The sequence below is a fragment of the Theropithecus gelada genome, chromosome 11 (genome assembly GCF_003255815.1).
Source record: "Theropithecus gelada isolate Dixy chromosome 11, Tgel_1.0, whole genome shotgun sequence".
Lineage (NCBI taxonomy): Eukaryota > Metazoa > Chordata > Mammalia > Primates > Cercopithecidae > Theropithecus > Theropithecus gelada.
The window spans coordinates 114,633,108-114,655,365 of NC_037679.1; the positions used below are offsets into that span (position 1 = coordinate 114,633,108).

Below are 22,258 nucleotides of genomic sequence, written 5' to 3' on the forward strand. Positions count from 1 at the left end.
AGTTTATCACACTGTGGGTAATTTTTTTAAAAAGGACTCTGACAATATGCTTCTTATTGTAGTCATTCAGCCATTATCTGAGAACAATGTTTTTATGACAGTAAAATTTTTTTTTGTACAAGTAGGATAAAAATTCATATATTGTCATGTGCTAATATGAAGTCTATCCTTACATCTCCCACTCTCCACCCCATGCACCATCTAGTGGCCAGAATGCTGTAATCATGGGAAGGAATAAAGCGCTGACACTATGCAGTCCTTACCCCCACCATTGCCTCTTCCTTTGCATTAAAAAAGAAAGAAGGAAGGGAGGGAGGGAGCGAGGGAGGGAGGGAGGGAGGGAGGGAATACAGTGAAATAATAAATGCTAAATTTTGGCTCAGATTATTTTAATTAGAAATAGAAGTTTAATGATAAATACTTTGTATTCTTCAAATCCAAAAGGAAAAATATCCTGTTCAATTCCTTTGGTGCTCTTATTGACTGTAGAACATTACAGTATCTCATTTGTCATATGCAGAGTTCATTCTTTTTGAATATACTTCACATAGGATGTAGATTTCTGTAACATTTCCTATTACTTTGAAAAAAGTAGCCATAGTGTACATTTAAAAATACTACCACATTCTTGGTCAGCTCATACCTTTCAAATATAATATAAAGATGATATTAATATATATATAAGAATAGAAAAGAATTTCTTTGCCCTACATATTTCTCAGTTTATTATATAATGCTAGGAAATAACTCTCTGATACATAACACACTTGGCAAATTTTACTGTTTTATGCTTTAAAAGAAAAAGTCAAACTTAGTGAATTTTTTGAAATGCATCATACAAGCTCTGATTTGCAAATTACCAAATTGATCTTATCTTCTGTACTAAATGATGACCTAAATTAGTCTACACTTTGAGTGTTTTTGTTCTTTGACTAAAATCATCATCGTTAAGATAATTAATGGCAGAAGGCCGTGATTACATGCTTTTCTTATTTTAATTCTGGTCCTACGAAAATGTTTCCTTTTTGACTTACTGTCATCATCAAACACTCTCTCTTAAATCAATATATTATGGATTACAACTTGTGTTTGTAAGATTTATTTGCCTTTTTTAGCTGTGATAGGAGAATTTACCACCTTATTTTGATCCTGTTAGTTTACACTCATTAGTAAGGGGGATTAACAGGTTTAATAGTCAGCATTTTATAAATCTTCCAGAAGATGTGGATAAATCATTTCACTAGAGGCCTACTGCTCAATTTATTGCCACTTTAAAGTTGCCAAAAATAATCATCTCGTCCTCCTATTTTAATGTAAGGTATCGTCAATGTTTGAAATGTGTCAAGAATTGTTTTTGATAGTTCTAGTGAATAATTAATTGACTGGTTTTAATTTATGTTTCTAAATCATATTATTTATTTCATTAGTTAATTATTGTTTGTGAACTATATTATAGTCAACTTTAAATTAGTATCAATAAACATTTTTGAGATGATGTAGTACCAATAAATCCATAAATTAAACAATTAAAGCATTAAATAAATATCTACTATGTAAGCATTCAATTTTATATAATGATTATCTAGGTCAGTGTACCCAAAATTGTGTGCTAGCCAAGCTACAATTAAATCATCATGGTAATTCCAAGGCTTAAAATGATTGACTATGTCTGTTAAAAAAGAGTAGCTTAAAATTCATTAAATTACTTTGTTATGTTTTTTACTTATTATACCATGAACAGTTCACATGTTCTTTTTTATAAAGGCCTTGGAAGCCAAATTTTAATTGCTATATGGTATCATTTTGTATACTGTAATCTATTGAGTAATTTCCCTTTTGTTGGATATACAATTAGTAGCACATTATAGTTACTGAATTTTTACATCTTAGTTTACTGGTTCAAAGGCTATGAATTTTTAAGAATATATGTATTATATATTTTTTATATATGTGTAAATATGTCTATACAATGTATATATGTGTATTTGTTATATAGTAGCAATATATATGCTTAGTTTACTCCTTTTCTGAATATTCAACATTATTAATTTGTAAATATAATAGGCAATAGTAGTATCTTGTCATAGTTGATATTGAATTTCTTTTACTTCCAATATAGTTAAATTTCTTTCCATAGATCTATTTATTTTGTAAGTTGTTCTTAGTCTTCCCTCAATTTTTTACTAGGGTTAGGATTCTTTCGAATTTGTAAGAGCCCTTACTGTCCTGAAGATGTTATTCTTTACCTACGGTTTACTACAGATACTTTACCGATGTGACATTTATGCAAATACTCTGAAGTTTTATATAGCCAGATCAATTATCCTCTTGTGTAATAAAAAAAATCTTTAAAAAAAGATTTAGATTTCTTTAAATTTTTTTATGTCCCAAGATAGGTTGAATATTTGCCTGGATTTTATTCTATTTTATATTTACAGGTTTGTCTTTTTAAAAATTTGTCTTTTAAATTTATAATTAATATTAGCATTTAATATAAGGTTAGGCTCTAATTATTTTTTCCCCTAAAAGTCCATTTTTCTTTTTCTTTTTCTTTTTCTTTTTTTTTTTTTTTGTGAGACAGGGTCTCACTCTGTCGCCCAGGCTGGAGTGCAGCAGTGCAATCTCAGCTCACTGCAATCTTGGCCTTTGAGGTTCAAGCAATTCTCCTGCCTCAACCTCCCAAGAAGGTGGGAGTATAGGCATGCCACACCACGCCCACCTAATTTTTGTATTTTTAGTAGAGAAGGTGTTTCACCATGTTGGCCAGGCTGGTCACAAACTCCTTTTTTTCATTAGTTGAATAATTTATCAAATGCAAAATATTTTTGGTATTTTCTTTTTTATATTTTGTTGGTACACATACGTATATTTATTCCAAATTATTTCATTCATTTGCATTTTAATACTAAACAATTATCCCAAAATTTGGTTAAATTTTACAATATATTTTAACAACCAGAAAGGTATTTTCATCACTTGTAACATTTTCTAATGGATTCTTTTTTTTTCTGAGATGGAGTCTTACTTTGTCTCCCAGGCTGGAGTGCAGTGGCGCAATCTTGGCTCACTGCAACCTCTGCCTCCCAGGTTCAAGCAATTCCCCCACCTCAACCTCCCAAGTAGCTGGGGCTACAGGTGCACACCACCATGCCTGGCTAATTTTTGTACTTTTAGTAGAGACAGCGTCTGGTCTCGAACTCCTCACCACAGGTAATCTGCCCGCCTTGGCTTCCCAAAGTGCTAGGATTACAGGCATGAGCCACTGTGCCTGGACCTCTAATGAGTTCTTTTTTATTGTATATACTTGAGGTGTACAACATGATGTTTTGATGTATATTTACAATGTAAAATAATTACTAAGGTCAAGTGAATTAACATCTCTCATAGTTTTAACTTTCTTTGTGTCTGGTGAAATCACCTAAAATGTACCCTCTTAGCAAACTTCAGCACACCGTATAACATCATGAGCTATAGTTCTCATGTTCTCCATTGTATCGCTACACTTACTCATCTGACAACTGATTATATATGCGTATACTCTCCAATGAAATTTATGTTTTTTAAAAATTAAAAATACTATTAGCTTTTGATTGAAATCTAGTTAAACCTGAAATCTAGTTAAATTTGTTTGAGTAGAACTGAGCACTCAATAGTTTATAGAATTAAGTCTTCTTTACTAGTAGCACTGTATGTCCATCAGTAAATTTTTACCATTTTCTATATATGGTTATCAAACATTTCTTGATAATGTTCAAAGGCATATTATTTTTGTTGCTATTGTGAACAGTTGTTTGTTGTTAAGTCTACTTAGGAGTCATTGCTGTTATACACAAAAGCTAATAATGTACATAAATTCATTTATAGTCCATCTTGTTGTGCTAGCTTATTAGTTGTAGATACTTCTTCAGTTGGTACTGATGAGTAATGAGATTACTGACAGATGAATGGAGTTTCATTTCTCTCAGTCAATATCTTGTATTTCCTTAATATTCTTAACGTTAAATGTTATTTTCAATAAGTAAATATTATTCTTTGTAAGCAAGGTAGCTCAGGGCTATTACCACCATAGGAATAACGTGATAATATTTTATAGGTTATTATTGAAAGTCTACATTTTGTGACTATGTGGGCATATTTCACATTAAATATTTAATAATTTTACTCTTTAGAACTTTCAAGATTTTTACAGTTTTGAAGGAGGATTAAAAATTATTGAACTAATTTGGCCTTCTGGTTCTTATAATTTGTGGCACCAGGTTTAACGATAGTAGTAATTTACCCAGAATATTTTCTTGAGAAGCGAAAGGCTTAATAACATGCAAATAAAGCTATACATGGTTTAACATCTATCTAGGATGTTCCTGACAGAGCTATACAGTAGCTTATTTTATCACACAGTGTTATTAAAATACTCTCAAAATGATTAGAAGTTGAAATATTAGCTATCAAACTAGGAGTTTGCTACTAATTTAGGCGTGTTAATTTATTCATGATAGCTATTTAATATATTACTAATAAAGATCGGAAAAACCTGATTATTCTTTAAAATAAAGAAGAAAAGTGTTAGGTAAAATAATCATTTAACTTATTGTAATTATCATCTTTACAGCTCATGGGGCATTCAGAATGGGACCACAAACGAGGGTCAAGAGGATCTCAGGTAAGTTTATTTTCCTTTTCTTTTTCATGTTTTGTTTCTTAACACTTTCAGCCATGGGTTTCCTAAAACTCAAGATATAATAAAAAGTAGAGAGAGTAAGAGGCGAAATAACCATGCCATTTGTTTTTATTTAAGTTAACTGTAATTAAAATCTGGATTTCAAATCCCAAAGGCAGAAGGCAGAATATTCCTCCTCAGAGCTTTCTGGTATCCCAGATTGGTTTATAGATTTTATATTCATCTTGTCTCTGCAGAATACATTTTGATCAGCAACCCACTCTCTTTATGCATTTCCTTTGACAATTTTTCTGTGTATTTTGTTTTTTTCTTCAGCTTTCTGTTTTTGGTTAAATATTTTGAAATATAATCAGACTAAACTCTGAACTAATTACAAGATTTTGTCTCTAAATTAACTCTTCATCTGAGGGAAACAGAAAGATGAAAGGACCTATTATTTTTGAAAAGAAACAAATTCTAAATCTTTCTATATTACTAGACTGTTTTCATTGTCTTACTTTATGTCTTAGGCAAGGAGAAAAGCTTCCATGACGCATTTATGCTTTTTAATGACCTAATTAGACAATGTGGATTTGTTTTGCTTCCATAATTACTGTCCCTGACAGAATAAAGACTGAGCTTTACACTAAGAATATTATTTCTTCTCCTAGAGCACTTTGTGAAGAAATATAAAAATATTTCCTCTCATGGCAGCCTATGGTTACCTGACTGTAAACATGCAAAATAAAAATTAAGTAGGTGGAAATTTTTGCTTCTGTTGCACACATTTTGTATTTGCTACTAAAAAATATATAATTTACAAAAGGCAGTTGAATGTGCAATACTTTAAATGAAAGTTCATTGGAAAGTGGGGGCTTCTCCCAAGTGTTTTACAAAGGTGATGTGTTCTTGTGTTGTCATTACATTTGTATGAATAACTCTATGTAATTTAGTTCACTAGGAAAATAAAACCAAGTCAATCAATTGTTTTAGTTCACATTTTAATGACTGATTTTATTTCTGTCCATCATCAATTTGATTAGTAAATAATGTAAACCAATTAAATTAGGATCATCTAAAAGAATTTATGCCTTACTTCTTTTCCCTCACTCTCACCTCCCCTTCAGTTTCTCTGAAAACTCTCCGTCTGTACACATCTATAAAATTTTAAATCAGAATTTGCTGCAAGGTCAGTAATGAAGGGATTAAATTAACATAGAGTAAATTCTTTGTGATTCTAAGCCAGTAAAAAAGTAAAGATAACTGCAAGTAACAAGGTCCATGGTCTCTGATGATTGCTACCAAAACATTTTGATATTTAAAACATGCCAAGCAAGTTGTTGAGGACATGTCTCTTCAAAGCAATGTAGTGTTATATATAGAAAATTATTGTTTAAGATATACGTCATTTACTCTCTATTTTGCTTTGGTATAATTTATCTTCAGGTTTAGATTGGTCACTATGTCAGTATAAATTGTCAAAAAAAAAAAAACCCCTCACAATTGTACAGTATTGTTTTTGTTAACTTTCAGCATAAAAAGAACAAAATTTTTAAAATTCCAAATAATGCATATAGCTAGAATATGTGAGAATTCCACATATAAACATAAACTATTTTCATAAATGAAGTTTGATTACATTTGAAAGCCTGAGGTGGTTCTAAAAAGCAAAAGCATTAAAATAGGCTTCCATGAATTACCATTATAAACAGCAAGTCTTTTTTGGATCTCTTAACCAGCAAAATAGCTATTCTAAATATAGTATACCTTTGTCCCATTTTGATTCCTCAACTCAGATGCAAACTGTCAAAGTAAAAAATAAACACACTACCATCCTGGCTAGCATGGTGAAACCCCATCTCTACTAAAAAATACAAAAAACTAGCAGGGCGAGGTGGCAGGCGCCTGTAGTCCCAGCTACTCGGGAGGCTGAGGCAGGAGAATGGCATAAACCTGGGAGGCGGAGCTTGCAGTGAGCTGAGATTCGGCCACTGCACTCCAGCCTGGGCGACAGAGCGAGACTCCATCTCAAAAAAAAATAAATAAATAAAAAAATAAACACAACACACCAAAAGATAAGAACAATAAGAACCATAGCAGAAAATGTTAAAAAAAACGAGAATTTCCAAAGAATTTGGAAATTGCTAGTAGATAAATTAAGCCTTGAGTAATAACCTCTTATCTGATTTCAATTCCCTACTGATAAAATAATAATAATAATAATAACAACAATAATAATGTGTTCATGTTTTGAATAATTGATCTCTTCTTTAATTGTATTATCTCCTTGGTCAATATGTCTAAAGCCTTCCAGCTTTTCAAGGGGAACTTCAGACAAATTGCACTTGAACACAGACCTCTTAATAGTTTACTCCAAAGCCTTGCTCAAGTTCCATCTTAGTTAATTTAGAACTGGTTTCTAAGCACTTGCTGTGTTTACAGCACTGTGGTGGGTCTAACTGAAGAAAACTTGAAAGACAAGGTTACTGCTTTCCAAGAGCTCACAAATTATGGTTGGAAATAGAGTAATATTTGTATACATAATTCACATATAAGGCAATCTGGTAGATGCAACATTACATAGAGTATGTGGTGCATGATGACGTATCTGTGAATGACAGTATGTATGATGGTGGTCAGATAAAATTATAATGCCACGTTTTTACTACGCCTTTTCTATGTTTAGATCAAATAGCATTTGGTACAATTGCCTACACTTTTCAGCACAGTAACATGCTGCACAGATTTGTAATCCAGGAGCAACAGGCTATAATATATAGCCTAGGTGTGTCATAGGCTATACCATCTGGTTTGTGTAAGTATACTCTATGATGTTCCCACAACAAAATCCCCATCATTAAATGACATATATACAAAGTGTGATAAGACTATATATATACCTTGGGAGGCCGAGGCGAGGCAGGCAGATCACCAGAAGTCAGGAGTTCGGGACCAGCCTTTCCAACATGGTGAAACCCCATCTCTACTAAAAATAATAAAAAATAATAATAATAATTAGCCAGGCATGATGGTGGGTGCCTGTAATCCCAGATACTTGGGAGGTTGAGACAGGAGAATCTCTTGAATCCCGGAGGTGGAGGTTGCAGTGAGTCAAGATTGTGCCACTGCATCCAGCCTGGGCAACAGAATGAGACTCCATATCAAAAAATAAAATAAAAAAAGACTGCATATATACAAAGTGAGATAGGATTTAGGTGGAGGAGTATTTCTTACTCCCTAGTAGACTAGGAAATACCTCTGAGAAGTGATGGTATCTGAGGTGTGGCTTTAAGGATGGATAAACTTTCAAAAGTACAGAGGAAAAGGTGGATGAAAAAGCTTTAGTAAAAGTCTGAACTGAGAAGAGTGTGGGACACATTTGAATATATGTGAATTTTTTATAACTTCTGTATAAATACTTGTGGATGGCAACTCTTACAGCAATTACTGTGAAGGAATAATCTGGATAATGCTATACTTTATTGACTAGATAGGCAGAGGAAGATAAGAGGGTCAAGAGTTTGAAACTGAGTACTGTAAGAATTAGGACCATTAACACAGAGCAGTTTAGATGGAAGATGACGAGTTCAGGGTTAGCAATATTAAGTGATAAGTGAAAATGACAATTCCAAAACGAAGTTACAGACACATACTCGAGGCCTGATTAGAACAAAAGGTGTCAGTTTGGGAATGCTAATCATACAGGAGATAATTGAGCTCCATCAGTAGATAGACTCCCAGAAGAAAATTAAAAGAAAAAACAGAAAAAAAGTCTGATTCTAGTAAAGACTAGAAACAAGCTGAGTTAATATGAGTACGCATGGTCTTACTAGAGACCAGGGGGAGGAGAGATGATTCAGAACCAAAAGTTCTGAATAAGGACTTAAGGAGAGGAATAAGATCACAGACCAAGGTTCAGGAAAATTAAAATGTAGCAGATGTCTTTGGGTTTAGTGATTAGGAGGACATTAGTGAACTTTCAAAAAACAGTTTTGAGAAAGAAGTAGTGGAAAGAAAAATACAGAAGAGAAAAGTGTAAGATACCAGAAGAGTCTCTTGGAAGAGCTTTGTTTTAAAAGAAAGTTGGGATTGCGGCAAGAGGTGGCAGCAAGAGTGATTTATTTATTTAGTTAGTTAGTTATTTTTAATGCTAAGGTGAGATATGTGTCTTAATTACTGGCAGATGTAAAGAATTAGTATGGAAAAGAAAACACTGAAAATTCTCAATAGTGAGCTGATTCAGGACTCATTATTGGTGAAGGTTCAGGGAAGGGAATGTGCTTTCTTCCAGAGTGGTCCTTTTGGCACTTCTTTATGTATTTTCCTCACAGGAGACCCACCCCCACCCCCACCCCATATCAGCCATTTACACTACATCACAGAAACTGGCGCTGTTTGCAAATGAAATACTGGATAAATTCACCGAAAAGTACAGATGGGGAAGCTTTGAAAAGAAAGTAGAGGCCAGGGGCAGTGGCTCATGCTTGTAATCCCAGCACTTTGGGAGGCCAAAGCAGGTGGCACCTGAGGTCAGGAGTTTGAGACCAGCCTGACCAACATGGTGAAACCCCACCTCTGCTAAAGATACAAAAATTAGCCAGGCATGATGGCATGTGACTGTAGTCTCAGCTACTCGGGAGACTGAGACAGGAGAATAGCTTGAGCCTGGGAGGCAGAGAGGCAGAGGTTGCAGTGAGCCAAGATTGCGCCACTGCACTCCAGCCTGCAAGAAAGAGCCAGACTCTGTCTCAAAAAAAAAAAGTAGAAATATTTCTAGCAGAATGAGAGAGAGAGAGAGAGAAAAAAAAAATAAGGACAGATACTGTAACATTAAAAAGATATTATGAACCTATTGACTTCAATTTTCTTGGTAGGATTGAGGATATAATAGTGAAAAATCTTGAATGCTAGAAAAATATTGTTTTAGATATATAAAAAAGGGAACTCACTTGATTCCTGCCCAGTAAAAAGCAGAGAGCTGTGTGAGACGTGAGTGTGCTAGCCTGCAAGATGAATTTTAACATATTTTACTTTGATTTGCAAAACATGGATATATGTCAGGTACTTTTTTTTTAGCCTTTGAGGAATCAGAAATAGACAAAACGTTGGCGTCTAGCAGCATCTAATTTTTTTTGTTTGTTTGTTTTGTTTTTGTTTTACACCTCAGCCTTAATCATTGCTAGGATAGAGTTAAGCTTCCCCTGGCTTCTCCCTGGATAGTTAATAAATAAGGGATTTTCTTTTTTTTTTTTTTTTTTTTTTTTTTTTTTTTTTTTTTTTTTTTTTTTGAGACGGAGTCTCGCTCTGTCACCCAGGCTGGAGTGCAGTGGCCGGATCTCAGCTCACTGCAAGCTCCGCCTCCCGGGTTTATGCCATTCTCCGGCCTCAGCCTCCCGAGTAGCCGGGACTACAGGCGCCGCCACCTCGCCCGGCTAGTTTTTTGTATTTTTAGTAGAGACGGGGTTTCACTGTGTTAGCCAGGATGGTCTCGATCTCCTGACCTCGTGATTCGCCCGTCTCGGCCTCCCACAGTGCTGGGATTACAGGCTTGAGCCACCGCGCCCGGCCAATAAGGGATTTTCTTAAATTTCCCTTCGTACTTCAAAATTGTATCATATATGCATTATCACAGAATTTAAGGTGCACCGTTCATATCGAATACTTGTCCTATAGAAAAATACCTTTCTTCTAGTAAATTCCAAGCCTTAATTGCATATGACTCTTTAGACGCAGCAAGAATGTCATTCAGGCTTATTTATATTACTTTATTCTCAGTAATTTTCTTTCATAATTTGTCCGCTCACTCATAGATTTCTGGCTGATTTTTCTTCCTTCTTTTTTTTAAAAGTATATAACTGTCAAATAGTAGATCATCCAAATGTAGGAAAGATGCTAAATGATAAATAAACTTCCAGCCGCATGCAGAACGCCTTTGTCTGGCAGTGTTCCCAGTAATACCAAATGAAGTTGGGATGAAATTCTCAGAAGGCAATTACTTGTTGTTTTTTCTTCTTCTTCTTTTTTTTTTTTTTTTATTCTTGAAGGGAAGTTTTCCAGTGGGAAGTAAAAAGAGGCAACAGAAAATATGCTTTTTTTTTTTTTTTTTTTTTTTGAGACAGAGTCTGCCCCGGTGCCCAGGCTGGAGTGCAGTGGCGCGATCTCCGCGGCGCGATCTCGGCTCACCGCAACCTCCGCCTCCCGGGTTCACACTATTCTCCTGCCTCAGCCTCCTAAGGAGCTGGGACTACAGGCGCCCGCCACCACGCCCAACTAATTTTTGTATTTTTAGTAGAGACGGGGTTTCACCGTTTTGGCTAGCATGGTTTCAATCTCTTGACCTCGTGATCCTCCCGCCTCGGCCTTCGTAAGTGAGCCACTGCGCCCGGCCACCTTTTTTTGGAAAAGCTTAAAAATGGTAGGAGAGGATTCCAAGGGGCCAATAATTTACTTCTCACCTAGTGGAGGTTCCTTGTGGAAAAGATTAGTTCAATTTGTGAATTTGTAAATATCCTAACATTTTAATATACTTGGAACCCTCAGGCCTTTATATACCAATAGTGAAAAACTAGCAAGTTTTTAGTTATTTAGTACATTATTGGTATTTTGACTACCAGCCAGACTTTATTAGCTGGACTTAAAAGTACTTACAAGAAACAAAATTTTGTGTTGTCCATCTGGTTTTCAAATGATTGAAGTCTTTCTTTAGATAATAAAATTCTGGTTTGTATGATTCTAAATAATTGAAGTATTAAGTGTAAAATACAGGAAGATAGCTGAGTATTCCGATGTAAAAAAAAGTTATTAAATGCATTAGACTATCAGTATGCTTTAAAATGACCCATGGCCTATTTTGGAGCATGTCTTTAGTGGTTTAACAAGTCCTGGAGGCAACAAATTGTAAAAATTCTAGACTAAAAGCAATTGCCTAGATCAATTAGTCTTTATATCATAATGTTAAGTCTCAATGATGAATTCTGATGAGGAGTCATTGTGCTTTACTTTTTTGTCCGTAATTTCAAGGGAATGGACCTGATAGTGATAGCTACTGAAGTTGATTAACCTAATCATTTGCCTACTAATGGCCTGATTCAGTGACAGGTCACTTCTTTTCTAGGTTAAATCATTTGTTTTTGATAAGAGAATGTGGAGAGTAATTTAAATGCCTTTTCAGATTTATCTGGAGTAATGCCATATATATTTATTGAAGTTAATTCCTTTTAATACATTTTAGAAAGATGACCAGCCATATTTCCCAGGAATTTGTTGCAAGGGATTAATGTGAGCAGATTGGGAGCTCATTATTACATCTCCCAAATGTCTGACTTGTTACCAGGGAATAATTTATGCCCTGGAGCTAGCTGCCAGTGCCACTTTTTCTACAAACATAGTGTCTTTCACTTGCATTTCTTCCTCCTTTTTCATTTTCCCATATATCAACCTAACAACACTTAATATTCGTTCAGAAATTGTTCCAATAATTCTTTAATTTATGGCAGCTCTCCAAAGACAGTTTGGTTTTGGGGTTTTTCGTTTGCTTGTTGTTTTGAGAAATTTGTTTACATTTTGCTTATACTAACAGGGACCACACAAAACCTATTTGCCTAGGGTCTCAGTTATTGTAAGGATGGCCTTGTCATTGCATGTAATAGTGACAGGAAAGGACCTAAATACCATATGTATCTTCTCCATTAGGTCTTCCTCTAGATATTTAAAATTTTATCCTTTAGTCAGTTCTGCACTGTTGGACAGTTGTTTTATACTCTTCCCCCACTCTTTGAAATTGCTTTTATTTAGTTACTGTTGAGTATTACGTCTTTAGTTTGCACTGATAAACTACAGGACAGAGTTTTTAGCAAATCTATCATAGTAGGGATATTGTTGACAATGTCCACAGCGCACACAGTGTCAAGAGGACGGGGAGACATTTCTCTTTGTCCCCAGAGAAGGGAAAACAGTGTTTCTCTTTAACAACTGAACCCACTAGTATATTATTTGTCCAGCATCCCTGGTCTCCACCTAGTAGAGGCCAGAAACAGCACCCCCAGTCCCCAAGTTGGGATAAGAAAAATGTCTCCAGACATTGTCAAATGTCCCCTGGAAGGCAACTTTGCTTCTAGTTGAAAACCACTGAAATTACCGCATAATTTCATTGCCAGGTGTATGGAACATAGTAAATAAATATTTAGTGATTAATCTTAACACTTTATATAGGAAAATGAGAATATGCTTTTTCAAAGCATTTATGCTTGCAGGTTCTCAGGTTTCATCTTTAAGTCTATCAAATAAAAATTTTAAAGAACATATTCATTTCACCCTGAAGTAGTTTTCTCATAGTGGAATTATGTCCAAGAAATCTAATGACTGAGTGTGGGGGAGGAATGTACTCTTCCCACACTTATATGTTCGAGTGATTCGCAGGAGGAAGGAGAGTTTGGCTCTGTCCTCACAGTGCTTTCATGGAACACGTGTTTCAGGGAAACTGATGGATGACCTTGGTTAAGTCACTCTTTATTACGGGCCCTGGTCTCTTAAAAGAACATTGATGAACAGGAATCAAATCCACAGAAATAAAAGGGAAAATTGCCACTGGCATTTATGCTTTTATTGTTTTCCCCATGTTTATAGATTAGTAGACATGTTGTTTAATACTTATTGAATGACCCTCTTATGTTGGGGCCTGTGGACATCATTCCCATGAGATGGGCACTACCTTGTGTTTGTTTAGCCAAATCACAACCTGTGGTACTTCATGTGAAACGAAACAAAGAAATCAAATAAACGACCACTGATAATAGATGTTTATCTGCAGGGACTGCAAATAGTTTATGCAATAGTCAATTTTACTAAGTGTACAAAAGCATATTTTGAGAGAAATAAAAACAAAAATAATACCTATCACTTTAAGCCACAAATAGTTTCTGACCAGTGCTGCAGTTCTGACTTTTGTTATATTCTTTCCCCCAGATATCTTGTTGTAAACATTAAGAAAATTAATGCAAATATTTTGCATGTACGTTCCTCTAAACATACACATTCTCAAAATTTTCCAACTCTCAAGTTTTGCCTTCCACTTGAGAGAATAACAGAAGAAAAATATACTAACTTGATAACAGTTAACTTTATCTTTGAATTGCAGTATCTGACAAAGGGAAATCATTTTTATCTCACGCTGGGTGATTTTATGCCATCTGTAGCATTTAGTAAGATCTTGTTTTTTATTAATCCTGACAACATACTCTAAAAGGGAAGTTTTGTGGGTGGACTTTTTATTTTTACTCCACTTATAGATAAAACTGATAAAAAAAGATTGTGCCAAAAATAATGAGGTTCTCATAGAAGATTGAAATCTAAGACTAGGATGTATTAACTAGAACAAATAATTAGATACAGAGGTAAGCAAAGGTGATATAGGGTGGAGGAGGTTATATGGTAGTAAGGACAGTTAACTAGAGAGGGTGAATTGAGGCAAAGAAACTGGAAAATGGTTGATCTTTTAAGATGAATATTAACATCCGTTTTCATATACTAACAAAAAAACAAAGGATATAGGCTTTTAGTACATGCTTGAGACAATTTTTTTTTAATTTGGAGAAATTGAATGTTTTAATTTCTTATTAATACATATCCAGGCTATATGTATAAATATGTATTTCTAATAGCATTAACATTTATGGTACAGGAATTTTTCTTTATAGCCATTCTAGGGAACAAACTAAAATGTTGTTTAATAGCATTCCCCATAAGATTTTATATTCTCATCAAAGGTACTGATTTTCTTAAAAGGTTTTACCTTGGGAGAACAAAGATGGCTTAGCAGTTATGTTGTCAACCTTAAGTGATTGTCCCATTTTATGTAAAATTCAGCCATCGTGTAAACATAAGTAAACCCAAAGTTAGCAGGGCTGATAACTACAAAGAAAAAGCCTGGAATAATATTAGCGGTATTAATGAACTAAAATGATCTTAAAAGTCACACAAATGAAGCTTCTTGTTAGATTTGATTTTCTAGATCATAGAATTTTTGTTTTTGTTTTTTTCCCCTTGTTGGGTGGTGATGCATTGTGTAATAAGCAATTCTTGGAAAACTCTTAAGTGTTACAAGTTAAAGCTTATTCTTACTGGAAATCTACAGGTTATCAAACTTGCATCAAAACCGTTTCCTTGCTGAGTTCTATGGTGTTGTGTTTAAATACTTCTGGGTGACAGTTTCCACTTGGATCTCTACAACTATTTCAATTTGACAATTTTGTAATCATATTCTTTGTTTTCAAATCATTTTAACCCTGATTTTAGAGAAAGTTGTTTACATAGTATCAGCGATACACACTTAAAAGAGTATTTTTTTTTTTAAGTTTGGGAGAAAAAACTTCTCAGAAAATTGTGGGTGAGACAAAAAGATGGAGTAGAAATCGCAAAAATAAACTACATCATGATGAAGTGCAAACAGATGTAAAAGCTCTAGTTCTCAAGACTGGGAGCAGAGGAATGGAAAGAAGTTGTCTATCAAAGATGATGATTGGGAAATACAGAAAAGACCATCTCATGAGGCAAAAAGAACATGGCCATTGAAGCCATATTGAAGTTAGAAACACGCAGTGAATTTTTTTTTTTTTTTTTTTTTTTGATACTGGGAATAAATGATGATTTGGGGATTGACAGGTCTTAACTCCACCTTTACTGCTTATTGTCCCTATTCAGTTTTACGGTGACTTAGTGCCATAACTGTGGTGACATTTCTCTTCTGGTACCTCGAAAATATGGTAGTATATGCACGATTATTGCATTTTTAGGCCTTTGCATGAGTTTTTAAAGAGTATTCCAATTAACTATATATTTATGAGATGTAATCCTAGGACAATTTAGTTTCCTTTTTCATGGAGAAATACAGCATGACTTTAAATAAGTTTTGCTAAGTAGTAAAATTGCAGCAGCCAGTTTTGTTTTATACTGATTATGGCAACCCTGTGTATAGTGAATTTTTAATTAATATTTCTAAAATAAAGGAAAGCGTTATAATTTATGAACTTAGAGTTTCATTTATTCATGTAAACTTTGCTGAACCCGTGTGTCTTGAGGAACTCTGTTAATCCATAATAAAATATAGCAGCCCTTGAGGAATTAGCGAAATTATATCTAAAGCATAAATAATAAAGCCAAAAAGCCTTTTGTTTTATTTATGCTATTCCCCTGCTTTCAGGCTTTTCTGTTTCTAAAGCATTACAGGTAAGTTGAGATCCCCTTATTTTAATATCCATGATACCTTATTGTAGGATAGCATATTATTACTTTGACTGTAAACTGAAATTGCTGGATGAGGAATAATTTGTCATGTTGTCATTACTTAAGGAGTAGATAGTATTTAAATATTGACTTTTTCATACAGGAATATGTGTTCTCATTCTCTAGGTATGACCACTCCCCCCTACTTCCTCCCCTTTTTTTTTTTTTCTTATCACATGGAACTTTTGAGCTCAGGAGTGATTCTGTCTCATGCAGCTTAGGGATCTGAAATTTACATAAGGACTTTAATAGAAGCTTATGACACATGATATGACCAGGCTTTTCACTATTTTTTGCCATTTATTTGGCTTAAAATCAATGGAACAAACTGAACTTGGCATTACTATTTCTGTTCAAAAAGAAGAAAAATATATAATTTAACTGTTTTTTATGTTTTGGTCTTGGCACTGTGGCTTTTGTTTATGGAAAAAGACAGGAGAGGAAAAAAGCATTATTTTAACTTCACATGATAAATAATCATACCAAACTGAGATTTCCTTAAAAAGTATTTGTTCGTTTTTCTTATTAAAATGAGTATTGCTAGTAATTCAGTGCAAGTTTGAAATGATATAATGGTAATATCTTCTTTAAATAGCATTATAGGTTTAAGTGCATCACTAACATCATAACTTTATAGAGATATTCCAGGAGAATTCATCTAGTTTCTGTACTTATTTATGAATAAGAGATGCTTATGTATTGTGGATGTTATTTCTTCTTGACAAATTCTATTAGCATAAAAGAAAAACATTAATATTTACTTTTAATAAAAGTAATAACATTTAATATTAAGTTCCTTTATAAGTGCTTTATGGACATTATTAACTAATTTAAAACATCAACTATTTTTATCTGGAGTGAATTTCTGCCAATATTAATTCGGAAAAAATAGGGATATAAATAGCGTCTATGGCTTCCAAATGTTTAAAAGACATTCTATGTTCATCATTTTATGCATTGGTGGTTGTGGAACTTTTAATCAGTGGATACAGCATAGAAAGTCAACAATTTTGGGGGGGATGAACAGTGTTACACATATTATATGCATAGCTAGAAGCATACGAGAGGCTTTCATTTGTTATACTAGATATCAAATGGATGAAGCTGTCTCTCTTTTCGTGTGACACATTTCAAACATACAACACAGTACAGTGAATAATATACAAAAGCTATGTTGATTTAATGAATATTAAAATGTTCTATATTTGATGCGGTATTTTTGTTGATAGCTAGAAAATTGTGTAGAAATAATCTCATTTTTCATAATGTATACATTATTCCCATTAATAGATATATACTTTGTTAAATTTATTTTACGATGTTTGACCTTATGGGAATTTAGAGAATATGGGTAAAGAAGTAGTTTAGAGAGTATGGAAAAGAATTAGAGAAAATGGAAAGGATTAATTTTCAAAGAGACAAGCAAAATTGGTTGATGTTAATTTTTAAAGGCTGGGTACATTGATAAATGCAGATACAAGTAATATCTATTTTAATACCACTTGGAAAAAGCTGACATATAGTCACCACATTAATGAACATGTATGTATAAATGGGTTATTCTAAATGAATGTGTTGTCATAAGCATGCCTTATATTAAAAATAAAATCATTATCTTTATGGAGATATGAAAAAAATGCAAGATATTTTATTAACATTATTCTTTTCCAAATATACTAACCTTGGCAATCACATTTAAAGTTTTTTTTTAAATCATGTTTTAAAAAATCATCCCTATAATGGTCACCAGATTAACTTCTTAATATCAGCTTCATTTAGAGAAACTATGAAATTGGAAAACTGATATTCTGTATTGCTTGCTCTGTCTTCTACAAATACTTTCTGTACATTGTATATAAATAATGTCTTTAAGAGGTTAAAAGATAAAGATGTTCTATATATTTTTATTTTTAAAATTCATTTAATTATTTATGAGGGAATTAGGGTTACAATAGTATATCTCTCTCTTCTTTCATCACCTTGTAAGGATTGTTCTATTTGCAGCAGAATAGTTTTTGCAGAACAAAATCATAGGATAAGAGAAGAATTGTAAAACTCATTAAGGCATTACCCCATTTAATATTCTTTTTTTTTTTTTTTTGAGACGGAGTCTCGCTCTGTCGCCCAGGCTAGAGTGCAGTGGCCGGATCTCAGCTCACTGCAAGCTCCGCCTCCCGGGTTCACGCCATTCTCCGGCCTCAGCCTCCCGAGTAGCTGGGACTACAGGCGCCCGCCACCTCGCCCGGCTAGTTTTTTGTATTTCTTAGTAGAGACGGGGTTTCACCGTGTTAGCCAGGATGGTCTCGATCTCCTGACCTCGTGATTCACCCGTCTCGGCCTCCCAAAGTGCTGGGATTACAGGCTTGAGCCACCGCGCCCGGCCCCCCATTTAATATTCTTATCATTAATTAATATGCCCAAAATAATGCGCGTTTACATTTTGACATCAAAAAGAGTATGTGTCTAATGTATGAATGATAGAATAAGGATTTAGAAAGGTTTCTCATTAACCTTCAGTCAAAATACTAAACTAGGAAAATTCCAGAGGAGGAAATAAAATTTTGCACTTAAGTTTTTAATAAAACTTCAGTATGGAAAGTACCTGCATGTTTTTTCATAAGCAAATGAAGAAACAAAAAGTAAGATTTAAAAAATTTGGATTGACTGGCCGAGTGTGGTGGCTTATACCTGTAATCCTAGCACTTTGGGAGGCCGAGGCAGGCAGATCACGAGGTCAGGAGATTGAGACCTTCCTGGCTAACACGGTGAAACCCCGTCTCTACTAAAAATACCAAAAAATTAGCAGGGCATGGTGGCGGGCGCCTGTAGTCCCAGCTACTCAGGAGGCTGAGGCAGGAGAATGGCGTGAACCCAGAGGCGGAGGTTGCAGCGAGCTGAGATTGAGTGACTGCACTCCAACTTGGGTGACAGAGCGAGACTCCATCTCAAAAAAAAAGTAATAATAATTTGGGTTGACTTCAAGCCCAAAATCATGTGGCTTTTCTAACAGCAAGTGGCACTTTGGGCTTCACTAACTAACACTAGTATTTATGGCATACAGAACAGAATAATAAATTCAATAAATTCTGCACTGGCCAGATGACCTCTGCAGTGTTGAATTCAGTTCTGAGTATATAATTTCAAGAAAGATATTCAAAAGCTGATGCACTCACAAAAACAATCAATATGTCTAGAAACAGTGTCCCAGATGAGGTGGAAGTTTAGCTTATGAAAGAGAACTTATAATGAAAAACAAAAGACGGAGAAAAACCGTGCTCTCTTAAGTTATCAACGCGGTGGCTCATGCCTGTAATCTCAGCACTTTGGGAGGCCGAGGTGGGTGGATCAGTTAAGGCCAGTGGTTTGAGACCAGCCCGGCCAATATGGTGAAATGCCGTCTCTACTAAAAATACAAAAAATTAACTGGACGTGGTGGTGCACCCCTGTAATCCCAGCTACTCAGAAGCCTGAGGCAGGAGAATCTCTTGAACCCAGGAGGTTGCAGTGAACCAAGATCGTGCCGCTGCACTTCAGCCTGGGAAACAGAATGTGACTCTGTCTCAAAAAAAAAAAAAAGTATCAAGGGAGTGAAATTTTTCTCTTTGTAGTTCTGTAAGGTGATATTTGGACAAATGAATAGAACATAGAGCAGTCAGATTTTGCTTAAATATAAGGAAGACATTTCTAGCCATTCAAATTGATTTAAAAATAAAATAAGGTAGTGGTTTTTCTAAATATGAAATAGGTTAAATGATTGTGCACAGAGAAGTTTCTGTTAGAGTAGATCACCCAACTTCATAAGCGTTCATTTTGTTGTTTCTGAACAGTGAACAGACCAAGATACAAAAATCTTAATCTCCTAGATTATTGTGTGTCTCAGTGTATTTCAGAGAAGAGTCCTATAACTATGCTCTTCATCTAGTGGAAATTTCCAAATCTAAGCAAACCATGACTTTTAAGCTCAGATCTAGGCTGACTTCTGTACAGAGCAGAATTGTCAGCTCCCATTGAGGAGCTGTTTTTAAAGCAGCCATTCCTGTGGACTAGCAGTATCCATTCAGTATCAGCTAGTGAACTTATTAGACGTTCTGATGGACAATGTTTTAGATGTTTAGATTCACAATGTTTAGAGTCACAGCCTCTGGCACCACAGCAGTAATATTGTAAACTCCAAGGAGAGCCATTCACACTGTAGTCTACATGAATGATGACCCCCTGGAGTTGTGCAGTGCACAACACTCACAACTGCATACTCGATCCTTTTAAACCCTTTACATCTACTTCTATACTTATAACAGAATTACTTCCAAGGCCTAAACTTGAATCCTATCATCCTGATTAACTCTCAGGAAAACAAAACAAGGCCTGTTATTTTCTGACTCCTAGCTTTTCCACCAATATCTTACTTCTCTATCTAAAGTAGATCAAATATCCTGTACTCTGGGTGGCATCATGTTATTTCACTCCTCTGTGCCTTTACAGTTTTTCAACCTTTAATAAATCTTCTTAAATCTCTCTTAAATACAACTGAAACGTTATTTGAGTCCCAACTCTAAGCACTAACTGTGTTTTTGTAACACATTTTACATGCATAATGCATTTATCATAGAACTTAGAACACTATGCAAAATTTCCCACTAGACTAAAGCTTCTGGTATCCAAGAAATACTTCATTTGACTCTCCAGTAGTGATTGCCACCCATAAGTTGTTCAGGAAATGTTGAATCAATGAATGGGGCATAAAATGGGAAATTTGGGCACACAGAATTTCATTTAACCTGCTTCTCTATTTGACTATGGTGTGGCCTTGCTTTTAATTAGAGAATAGCTGGAGTTGCAATCAGTATTCATGACAGCATGTTTTTTAAAAAAGTGAGAATCAGTCTAACAGAATCTGAATTTTAAAAAACATCTTATTACTGATTATACATGGTGATGATATTTTCCAAATCATGGAGCTTCTACTGGGAAAACATATGAATAACCTTTTGGTTCTATAATGATTTTCAACAGAAATTATATTAGAGAAGGACAGTTGAAAGCCTTTTAAAAATGAATTCAGAAAGTAATCCAAATCAAGTTTATAATAAATTGGTTCAGTGTATTTATTAAATGTATTTTTAGTTAATTTTTAATGAGGTACAAAAATATGATCTGGAACCAAAAAACTTCCCAGTAAAAATTCTAGAATGATTTTTTAAGATGTTACAAAACATCTTAGAATGTTAAACAGAATATTTTATTAACTTAGAACTCTTCACTAAACTCCCAAATAAAAACCAGATCTTTCCACCTCAGTAAAATACTAAAGTGCCATTAAACTTTATAATCCTTATCTAGTACCAAATCTACATTTATCTAAAGATTGACAATGTTGATCCTTCCGCATTTTTTTCCTATTTTCCTCGTGGATTAGTAGCATAGTTAGAATTTTTGAGGTTTCATGCTAAAATTTATGAAGGAAAATAAAATATATAATACCCTGTCACAGTAGCAGGGAATACTAAACATCTGTTGAAAGAATAACTTTGAGCAGACAAGTCATTTAAATATAAAATATGCAAATTATACAAGTGATTTTAGTGCTTTGAACAAGATTATTCACTGCCACGGTCCCTCCAATTCTTAAGTTCACCCGTGTATTTTATGTTTTACTTAGAATAAGTTATTTTTGTAAATGTATGAAATGCCAAATCAGAAATGTCAATATATAATATCTTCCCCCCATGCTGTACTGGTTGGTATTCATCAGTAACTACCAGTCAAATGACTAGTCAACATTTCTAAACACACTGAAATTTCCAAACTTGGGAGTTGGTTCATCTGAGAGTAAAGTGCTTAACTGGTGATACTTGTGTCTTTTTTAAAACTGACTTTGATGGTAAGTTTTTCGTATTTTATAAATGTTTTCATTGCTTCCTGTAACAAAACATAAAAGATTTAAAATAAAATACTTAAAACATACCTTGAACTAATTAAAAGAAAAAGAAAGCAACATCAATTGAATATGTATTTTTGCCATATATTGCGCTAAGTACTTTTTTCACATAATTTATTTTAATCTACTAAATAATTCCTGAGAATAGATAATTTATTTATTCAGTTAAGGTCTTGGGGCATGTCCTGTGTGTAGGCACAGTGCTGGTGGTGAAGCAGTTCCATGGGAAACAGGACAAATGAACTTTTGTTTCTCATGCAGCTCGTATTCTAGAATTCTAGATATTATTATTATACCTTTACCTATGAAGAGACAGACTTGAACAGTTGTTATGACTTGCCAAAGTCACTGAGCTAGAAAGAGGTAAGACTGTGTTCAAATGC

General features: G+C 34.3%; 1 protein-coding gene across 1 annotated transcript in view; it reads left to right on the plus strand.

Annotated features, from left to right (window-relative positions):
• Positions 1-22,258, plus strand: part of PDE3A (phosphodiesterase 3A) — a 302,847-nt gene that overhangs the window by 178,653 nt on the left and 101,936 nt on the right. The window contains exon 2 of the mRNA XM_025403467.1: positions 4,610-4,660. Within this exon, the coding sequence (XP_025259252.1) occupies positions 4,610-4,660 (51 nt within the window). The remainder of the gene's footprint in view (positions 1-4,609; positions 4,661-22,258) is intronic.